At 54.8% G+C, this 10359-nt stretch overlaps 1 protein-coding gene across 1 annotated transcript; it reads left to right on the top strand.

Annotated features, from left to right (window-relative positions):
- Nucleotides 1–918: 918 nt before the first annotated feature.
- REM1 (RAS (RAD and GEM)-like GTP-binding 1) lies at nucleotides 919–9958 on the top strand. The gene is made up of 5 exons (XM_004687315.2): nucleotides 919–963; nucleotides 1969–2345; nucleotides 3341–3423; nucleotides 7972–8173; nucleotides 9357–9958. Exons 2-5 carry the CDS (start codon nucleotides 2006–2008, stop codon nucleotides 9626–9628), a joined length of 897 nt encoding a protein of 298 aa, XP_004687372.1. The 5' UTR covers nucleotides 919–963; nucleotides 1969–2005; the 3' UTR covers nucleotides 9629–9958.
- Nucleotides 9959–10359: the final 401 nt, after the last annotated feature.

Below are 10359 nucleotides of genomic sequence, written 5' to 3'. Positions count from 1 at the left end.
AAAGGGAGGATGCTGGGACCTGAGGGTGGAGCTAACAGTGTCTCTTTCCTCCTCCTACTTGCCAAAGGTGACTTTTAAAAAAGGAAGAAGAAGAGACCCACAGACTAAAAGGACAGTAGACAGAGGCAGACACCGAGTGCCAGGCCCGGCCAAGTTTCAAGCTGCTCATCCTCTGTGTGGGGTGTCAAGATTAAATGAACTAATAATCCAGGCAAAGTGCTCAAGCCCAACCAGGCCCTACACAGGTGCGGGGTAAATATGCACCAGGTGGAAACAGCCTTCTCCGTGGCTCGGAAAGCCTGGCTGCAGGCCGGTGCGCCAGCTAAAACTTGGTGAACAAGGGAAGATGCCGAAGGAAAATACGCAGAACTCTGCAGTGCAGACCTCCTGGGATCTTCCTCCCTTCAAACCAGCTCCCAAAATTAACTCCCCATTCAGGCCAGAATTTCTCAGAGTGGGGTCCATAAACACTGGGGTGCCTGTTTAAAAAGTAGGCTCCTGGACCCCTTTCCCAGGATGGCTGAATCCGCTTCTCTTGGAGGGTGGGGCCTGGGAATCTGAACTTTTAACAGGATCCCCAAGTGATTTTTTATGAGAGCTAAAGTTAGTGCGCCCGTTGCTAGCAAGGCTAGAGGCGGATGAAAAGGGGACCCGGCCCAGGAACTCAGGGTCCCCATCCTTCCTAACTCGACCCCGCCAAGTCCACTCCCACCCGCCGGCGAAGGACCGGGAGCTGCGCGCGGGTCTACTGAGCTCTGCGGAAAGTCAATCCGCCGCCCGGGCCGGGCGGGGCCGGGGATGCCCTGATGGGGTGGGGCTGGACGGGGCGGGGTGGCGGCTCCTCCCCGGGCGGGCAGCGAGGCGGGACCGCCGAGGGGCTGCGCGCGAGGCGGTGAGACAGCCCGGAGCACCCGCTGGCGCTGGCGGCGGAGGCCGGGCACCCAGGGCCGCTCCCCACGCGAGGTAAGGACCCGGCGTCCGCCGCCAACTTAGCGGAGTTGGAGCGGAGTTGCCGGGCGCCTGCATGGGGTGGGCGTGGGGGTTACTGCGGGACCCGCAGCGAGGGTAGGGGCCCTCACTCCCGCTGGGTCTGGGTGGTCCGACCTGGGTCCTGCTAGCCTCAGACGAGGAACTCTCTTGAGGTCGGTCGGGGACTCACACCCAGACCCAGGCCTGGGTACGGTCGGACTCGGACTCGGGGTGACCCAACGCCCCCTTCCCGCCCTCCACCAGGACCCTGTCCTGCCAAACCTGGGGCCAACGGCGCGGAACCCCCGCCCCCCAACAGCAGCTGGAGGCCGTCTTCCCAGCCACTCCTGAATTTTTCACGTAGGGGGCGGGCCGGACACTCGGTTCCCAGGGCACCAGGGCGCTCGGGTTACAGCAGAGGGAACCCCCAGACCCCCCTCGCCCTCCAGAGTACTAACCCCCAGGCTGCCTCTGCCTCAGGCCCCTGGGGATTGGTCAGACAAATGAACACACACACCCATCCCAGGTCGGGGAATGTCCTGCTCTGTACCCCCAGCCTGCAGGGGGGGGCGGATGGGGGAAGAGCTGCGAGGATGGAAGGGAAGCGGGGAGCAACTCAGGTGCCCTTCAAGGAGGGTCTCAGTTCCGAATGGGAGGGGCAGGTGTGCACACACAGAAGCCTGTGTGGACTGTTAGGGCTCCCCCACACCGTGCCACCCTCTGGCCACCCCACGTGGGTGGGGTCCTCGCTTAGGCAATGGTCTCTGGGTGTACACACCTGTGCGTCCTTAGCTGGGAGGAGCACCCCCTCCTAGCCTGACCCGGGTTTACCCTGGGACTGGAGCCAGAATGTCCCCACCCTAAGGAGCTGAGGTGTCTCTTCCACCATTTGAATGAGAGGGGGCTCTGGAGGAAGCCATCTTGGCAGGGCACAGCACCCTGCCCAAGGAGGGGCTCAAACAAGCAGCCGACCCCCCACTGTTCCTTCCTTGTTCACAGAAAGCAGGAAGGAAGGAGCAAAGCCCCCTTCCCAAGGATGACACTAAACACCCAGCAAGAAGCAAAAAACTCCCTGCGTCGGCGAGCCAGCACCCCTCTGCCCCTGGCCCCTCGGGGTGGCCAGCCCGGCCTCTTGTGCACAGCACCTTCTGCCAAACCACAGCATCCGCGGCTGGGCCAGTCAGCTTCCCTCAACCCTCCTGCCCGGCAGCCTTCGCCTGTGCCCATCTGTTCGTCCTCTGAATCCAGTGACTCTGAGGGCTCCTGGGAGGCCCTGTACCGCGTGGTGCTGCTTGGGGATCCTGGTGTGGGGAAGACCAGCCTGGCCAGCCTCTTCGCAGGGAAGCAGGAGCGGGACCTCCATGACCAGCTGGGAGGTAGGGCCCAGTGGGCCGGGCTGGGATGTGTCGGAGGAGTGAAGGACCTGTGGGGAGGCGTCCGGGCACAGGGGCGCTGAGGACAGTTGCACGCCAGGCACCGCTCCGCTCCACAGGCGTCGTGTGCGTCTGTGGCGTGAGAGTGAGTCTCCCCGACAATTGTGCAGGGTGCGCCCGAGCCTGGTCAGGAGGAACGTTCTTCTGAGGGAGGGCATTTGCCAGTTTCTCAGGGATGGGAGAAAGCAACTCTTCCATGTTACAAGGGAAGCGATGCTGAGGCCCACGACTCTCAGCGTCATGAAGCGGTGACTGCCACCTGCTCGGGGGTCAGCCCTGTCCCTTAGACAACCACCCGGGGCCACCGCCAAAACTCAGAGCCTGCCCAGAATGGAGCTGCCCGGACTCCAAGTGCTGGGATGTAGAGTCCTGTTCTCCCAACCAAGACTACAGCGATCTGAGAGTGTCGAGGGTCCCAGATGAGCGGGGACAGGGCGGAGGGAGTCAAGGTTGGCCCCTGCGGGACTGGCTGGGGTAGGTGCGTGGGGAGGGGAGTGACTTAAAGCAAAGGAAAAAGTGGGGACACTCTGGCCAGGCTCTTTCGAGGGCCTAGATAGATCCCTCTGAGAGTGGGAACCCATGTGAGGGTAGATGTACGTGCACCTGTGTGCACCTGGGAAGACGGAGGCCCAGACGGTAAGGTAACCTGCCAGCATGCACTAGGCCAGGGACAGAGCAGGGCTGGGGAGCTCCCAGACCCTTTAACCCTTGCACCCCACTCATTCAGTCAACCAAAACTACAAAAGCTTTCTGGGCACCTTCTACATGCCAGGCACTGTGGGGGCAGCTGGGAGACAGGGCTCCTCGTGGGGTTTCTTGAGCAATCGGGAGAGACAGGACAAAGCACTTCAAGAAGTGGTGGGGGCGCCGTGACCACAAAGCACACCCTCCCCAACTGCCCCCTGCCCCCTGAGATCCGGCCCTCTCCTCGGTTGCAGAAGATGTGTACGAGAGGACCCTCACCGTGGACGGAGAGGACACCACGCTGGTGGTCATGGACACCTGGGAGGCTGAGAAAATGGTAGGACGCAGCAAACAGGGCATGGGCAGGAGGGTGCGGGGTACTGAGCCTAGTGCCAAGCTCGGGTCCCCTGAGACACTACAGAGCAGGGCAGGGCAGGGCAGGGCAGGGTCCTCCTCAGCAGCCACACAGCTCCTAAGCAGTCTCTGCAGCTAGCGCGGCTCTGTCCTGCTTCTCACTCTGGGGTGGGCGCAGCTACGCCAGGGCGAGCTCCTCCCCTTGGCTGTCACCTCCTGCCCCCACCGCCCCTCCCAAGTTGGGCAGAGAAAGGAACACTGGGTGTAGCTGATGCCTGAGTTGAACCCTACTTTCTTTTTCTTACCAGTTGTGTGGCTTCTTCGTGCCGCTGACTTGCCCTGTGAGCTTCAGTTTTCATATCTGATAAATGGGTCCATCATTTCTGCCTTCCTTACCACCTTTTTTTTTTTTTAAGTTCTTATGGCAATGTCATAAGAGCCTGAAAAATATGGAGCCTGAAAAATGCTAAACATGAGTGAAGAATAATAAATGATGATAATTCTTATTAATTATAATAACCTGGTAGTAAAAGAGTAGCAGAGAAAAGAAAGGCATCTTTCCCTGGCCCCTTCCAGAGCAGAAGCGAGCAGCAGGCCGGGGCAAGTTCCTGCTATGCTTTCCTTATCTTGTTTGAGCTTTCCTTTTTCTTGCTAGGTAGCACATTTTCTCATTGCAGAACTTTGAAGAAATACACTTAAGGGGGTGGGGGGGGAAGGATCTGCAAGGGAGGAGGGGTCCCATCGGTCTCAGGCTGGCCCCTCCCCTAACATAGGGGGGTAGGAAGGCAGTGCTTACTGATTGACAGCGATGCCTGACACAGAGACAGCCCAGAGGCTAGCCATGAAGCGCTAGGAAGCCAATTCCTTTTAACAAACATAAGAAATCCAGGTCCAAATGAGGATAATCGTGCTAATGGTGACATTATCACCTCATCAGCTGACATTTATGGAGCGCCTTCCTCCTAAGTCAGCACCTGTGCTAGGCCTTAGCCCTGTATTAGCACATTCAGTCTAGTGACTGTTCTGACTCCAGTTCTACTGATGGGGAAATCACAGCTCAGAGAGGTTATGTAATCCATCCAGCACTCTCAGATAGCAAGCGGGATTCCAGCCCACATCCATAAGAGCCCAGAGCCTGCGGTCCAATGCCCTAGGCCTTCCCTTCTCCACTTTGAACTTTCAGTTGAGGCTTCACAGCTTCACTCATCTGGAAACCCACGAGTAAGCAGCAAAGACGTGTCTCCTTGCCTTGCGGTACTCACAGAGTAGGGAAGACCTACTTTTTGGGTGCAGTTGAGAATCTTATGGGACAGGATCCAGTGACTTAAGAGTAATCAGACAAGGAGTCCGTCCCATTTGGGAGCTGGGGAGGGAACATTATTAGACTGAAAACCAGGAGAAGTCTGTGTCCAGCTTGTTACAAAGTTTTGAGGTTTTTCATCTCTAGCCTTTGGTTTTCCTACAACTAAAATGGAGAAAATGAGCCAGTGTCCCTGGGTGGTGATTTTGAAGGCAGGGCCTTGCAAAGCAACCTTCTGGAACAGCACTCCTACTTCCCAGCCTCAGCTAGTCTTGTCTGACGTCAGAGAGGCAGAACCTGATAGGAACAGGTAAGCCTCTGCTTACATTCTCAGGCCTCATCCAGAGCTAGTGAATTAGAAGCTATCACTGCAGGGTGCCTGAATCTGTACTTTTCGCCACATCCCCAAGGGACACCCCAAGCTTACCCACCAATCCATGCACCAACGGATTTTGTTATCTTAACAAATAGCAAGTTCTCCATAAAGATTTGTGAAATGTGTGAATGAATGGTCAAGACCCACCCTCTCATTCTATAGATGGGGAAACTGAGCCCCGGATGGAGGAGGTAACTTGTCCATAGTCAAGGTTGAGAAACCACATCTGTCTCACTCAGCACATGGTTATTTGACCTGGGGCAGGACCAATATGACTACGGAGAACTTACCTTCCATGATGTTGGTGTTGACCCCAAATGTGATGCTTTCCTATTCCTCTGTCTTAATGGGTTATCAGAAAGATTTTCAGGAATCTTCCTCCCTCACAAAAAAAATGCTACTTCCACACCCAGGATTTCCCACTCCTGGCTCACTCTCCTCTCCTGCTCGCCTGCTCATCCTTTCAGCCCCTGCTCACTGGTCTACCATAAAGCCCTCCCACTTCCTCTGCCAGGTTGAGCAATTCCGGCTGCCCCCTGCCACCTCAGGTCTCCTCCAGTCACCTGCTACGCCTCTGTGGTAGCACTCGGCACGCTGCATGCTGTAAGTCTCCATTCCCACGGCCTCCTTTCCAGGCCACGAGCTTTAGAAAGGCAGGAACTGCATCTTACCAAACACACACAAAGCTGTTATTCAGGTGGGCCAGTTTCAGAGTATCCTCTGTGACAAAAAGCTAATGTCAGGACTACTCTAGTTTTTCCTTTCCTGTCAAACAACTTGCAAAGGCCTCTCTTTTTCACTCACACTTCCTATTACAGCAAAACACTCAGGTTAGCAACAGCCAGCAAAAGAGCATTCCACTCTCCCCAGGAGAGCACTGACCTCCCCATCCAGGTGCACAGGTGCACACATCACTGCCAGCCAGGGAAACTGGCTGCCCGGTTCTGGTGTCCAGGTTTTTGTTTTTGTTTTTTTTTTTATTTAAAGATTTATTTATTTGTGCATACAGAACTGGGGTATAGGCCAGCGTTGCAGGGGCAGTGAGAGGATTCACCAGAGACAGAGTGGGGAGCAAAACAGGCAGATTGAGAAAGCACACTGCTGAGGGGGGCAGCAGATGGGTCAGGAGAGGTCTGCCGCGCCATGTGGGTCACCTCCGGGGCGGGGATCAAACTCACACTGAAGCAGCTGCGGCCAGCTTGCAGTGCTGTGTCCTAACCCACTGCGCCGTCCAGGTGTTTTATAAGGACTCGGCGTCACAGACATGCCTGACCGCCTGCTGGCTCCCCCAGCATAGGCCATTCTGCAGCTGTCTGGTGTGGCTCACAGTCCCCAGGTAAATAAAGACATTCACAGACATCCCAAGCTTAGTGATAACCTCCCCCGAGCTGAGGACAAAGGCCAGGCCGTGGTTGATGCAATTAATCATTGGCCACATGGTCTGGACATTTCAGGACAGTAAAGGGAATATCACAGTATATTTGTTATAAAAGGAGCTTTGGTCTGATGATCTGAAAACCACTGGAGAAAAACACGCAGGGAGCCCCCGGTGCCGGCTGGGGTACTGAAGAGGGACTCTCCCGATTGCGATTAAATCACACAAGTCCTTGCTTATAAGATGACTGCATCAACTTATTTCTCGTATCTCAGTTCCCTCAAAATAAAGAAAGTAAGGCGAAACAGAGCCTTTCACGTCAGCGTACGGGGCAGCGGAGGGCTGCACTTCACACAGCCCAGCCTGCCGCCCCCTTTCCTCGCACTCCACGCTTGCGCCCCAGCGCTCTTTAAAATGGTCCTCCCTGAGTCAGCCTCCTTTCCTCACTTCTCTCCCATCCTTTTTTTCCTCATAATTCTGGACTACAGGAAGCCAAAAAAAATTGTCTTGCAGGACATGTTGTCCTCAGAGACCAAACAGAAGAGCTGCCCTAGCAAAGCCGCAACCCTGATTAGCAGGAAGAGGAATCAGCTACCTCTTTTTTTTTTTCCTAACTAACTTTATTTTCTTACATCTTTGCTCACTTTTGAACATTTGATTTCTCTCTCAGGTGTAGTCTCCATAAGTCTCCCACCCCCACAGCACCTGTGAGCCAGGCCACAGCCCTCCGTGCACTCCCCTTCCCTGTTCTGACCGTTCCTCCTCCCCTGCTGAATGCCTCAGATCATCGGTCAGCTTGCGAGTTTTGTCTTTTTCTGGATCCTTTGTTCGGTTTCCCTATCGTCTACCTGTCAGTGAAACCACCCAATCTACCTCTTGTTCCTTCTGACTTATATTTCTTGGTACAATCCCTTCTAGTTCCACCCATGTTGCTGCAAAGGGCATGAGTTTTTCTTTTTTAATTGCTGAGTAGTATTTCACTGTGTCTATATCGAATAGACCACATCTTGATCCATGCATGTGTTTGGGGGCTCTTAGGCTATTTCCATCTCTTAGCTATTGTACACGGTGCTACAATAAACACAGGAGTGCAGGTTTCCTTTCCAGTTAGTGTTTTTGTGTCCTTTGGGTAGAACTCTAGCTGTGGAATCACTGGATCATATTGCAGTTCCAGCAGTGAAGTAAAACTTTTGTGTCCAGTGCCCAAACTACAAAGGAGCCCATGAATGGGAAAATATAGGGAGGTGGTGTTACTAACCCAATTCTGGAAACAGAGAAACCGAGGCCCAGTGAACATCACTGGTTGTCCCAAGATGACACAATGAATCATGGCAGAATTGGTCCCCTGGCCAAAGTATAAAGCTCAGGTCCATCCCACCACTAGATCATCCCAGCCGCACCTGAGGACGGGCCTGGGGTTCCCATCTGGGCCAGGGCTGGGGTGCTCTCTGAGGACGGGCCTGGGGTCCCTCGCCCACAGGACGCGCGCGGGAGCCAGGAGTCGTGCCTGCAGGTGGGCAGCGCCTACATCATCGTGTATTCCATCGCAGACAGAGGCAGCTTTGAGAGCGCCTCTGAGCTCCGCATTCAGCTGCGGCGCACACACCGGGCAGACCACGTGCCCATCATCCTGGTGGGCAACAAGGCAGACCTGGCCCGCTGCCGGGAAGTGTCTGTGGAAGGTGAGTCCGCAGCTGCACCCCCTCCTCCAGGCTTCTCTCAGCCGCTGTCACCGCTCCAGCCGGGGTTGTTCATCTCTTTCCTGCAGCTACCCCACAGCCAATCACGTCAGTCTGAAAACAAGGAGCCCTCTTGCCTCCTCTCTCGCTCCCCCAAATCATTTCTCAAGCCTGCTCAGATCTTTCCCCCTCGCCCCACATTCCCTTCACTTCACAACCACAGCCCTGCCCCCTCCTGCATGGCACTTTAACATGGGCCAGTCCTGTGCTTTATCTCCACTGAGTCCTTCTGGACACTCTGGTGAGGTTTTCCAGAACCCATCTGACCCTGTCACATCTGTACTTTAAAATCCCCTGATGACTCTGCCATGTCCTCTATCAGAGACACGTAATCCATCAGGCATAATAGGCCAAGCCCCCTCTGGCTTTTCAAAGGCTGATATCTGAGACCTAAGAAGGACAATTCATTGACTCCAAAATTCAAATTTCACAAAGCTTTCATTATCCTCTAAACATAATATATTGTGTCAGCCAGCAAAACTTTAAGGTTACAAGTAAATTGTATTTAAAGTGGAAAGAGGAATAGTTACATGCGTTTGATAGAGTGTGTGGGCCTTTTGGAATCTAGAAAATTGGAAGCAGAATTCCAGGGAGAGGGTAAGTCAGTTCCACAGCATCACCAGTCACTGAAGTCTGTAACCCAGACCCAGTGGTGACCCGGAGATGAAAGGCCTTGTGCGTGGAGTGAAGACATCCCAAAATGCCACAACATAAGCCCCTGGAGATTTTGTTAAGAGGCAGGTTCCCAGCCCTCACTGCAAATCTACCAAATCTCTGTGGGTGGGCATTTTTTTTTTTGATGCAATAGTTTGGATGCACATTTTAATTAAGATACAGTCTAGACCCTCTATCTGGCATGCAAACCCCTTCTCTTTCTTTCCCGTCCCCCTTCCCTGTCTTCTAGCCTCACGCTACTATCAATATCAATGTCAAGGAAGTAACTCCTCAAAGCCAAGTATGGCTGCTCTCTGCGCCCGGGCAGCCTGCACGTGGTTCTGGGTGGGGAAATTTGCTTCCGTTGACCTGAAGCTGCCTTTCCCTCCACCTTCCGGTTGTGGCTCCACCTCCTCCGTCTGGCTCCACCTCCTCCATCTGGCTCCACCTCCATCTGGTTCCACCCCCTCAGAGGGTCGCGCCTGCGCAGTGGTGTTCGACTGCAAGTTCATTGAGACTTCAGCCACCTTGCAGCACAACGTGGCGGAGCTCTTCGAGGGCGTGGTTCGCCAACTGCGCTTGCGCCGCCGGGACAGTGCGGCCCGGGAGCCACCAGGGTCGCGAAGGCGGTCAAGCCTGGGCCAGCGAGCTCGTCGGTTCCTGGCACGCCTGACAGCACGCGGCGCCCAGCGCCAGGCGCTCAAGGCGCGGTCCAAGTCCTGCCACAACCTCGCCGTGCTGTGAAGCCGCCCTCCATCCAGCGGTGCAGACACTAGCGCACATTATGGGCTCCGCAGGTGCCACCTAGGTGCAAAGGCCCCGGTGTCCTGGAGTTCACTTGGCAGACCTTACCTGCCTGCTTCCCCGAGGGTCGCAGCATCTCCAGAGCCCATCTTTAGGGGACCCCGCCACATGGGGAAGCTATGGACAGGCAGGAGCGGAAGCCCCAAACTGGACAGACTGGGGTCTTCAAACGGTGCCTGTCTTTTTGCAAAAATATTCCTTGTTTCTTGACTCTGACCTGATTGACTCTGGTCCATCCTCAGAGACACCCCCAACACCCAATAAAGCAGAAGAAAGATGACCTATCTCAATGCCCAGACCTCCTCTTTCTGGCTCTTGCAGGCCTCTCCACTCCTGCTCTCCCATCTACACTGGCTACATGCAGACAGTCAGCCCGCTGATCTTGGGGTGACTCAAGAAAGTCACTGCACCAATTGTGTTTTCAAGCCCTTCTCCCAGCCCCTGGGCACAGACCCTGCCTTCAGTCTTTGAGGGAGAATAGTGTTACCACCACAGTTCAGCTTTATAACCTGCTATTTTCTCATTACCCCTTTTTTTAGAATATAGACTTATAAAAATGATCTGGAAGGACTCTCAGCACTCATCCTAGAAACACAGTAGCTGCTGTTTCTTGTGAGCCATGCACTAAAGCTGTCCCAGCTCTTCATCTTTACAACCCCTGTCTACGAGTT

Source organism: Condylura cristata, unplaced genomic scaffold (assembly GCF_000260355.1).
Source record: "Condylura cristata isolate star-nosed mole 26May11 unplaced genomic scaffold, ConCri1.0 scaffold00022, whole genome shotgun sequence".
Taxonomy (NCBI): domain Eukaryota; kingdom Metazoa; phylum Chordata; class Mammalia; order Eulipotyphla; family Talpidae; genus Condylura; species Condylura cristata.
The sequence above is the reverse complement of the archived record's forward strand: the minus strand, read 5'-3'. Positions and strand labels throughout refer to the sequence as shown.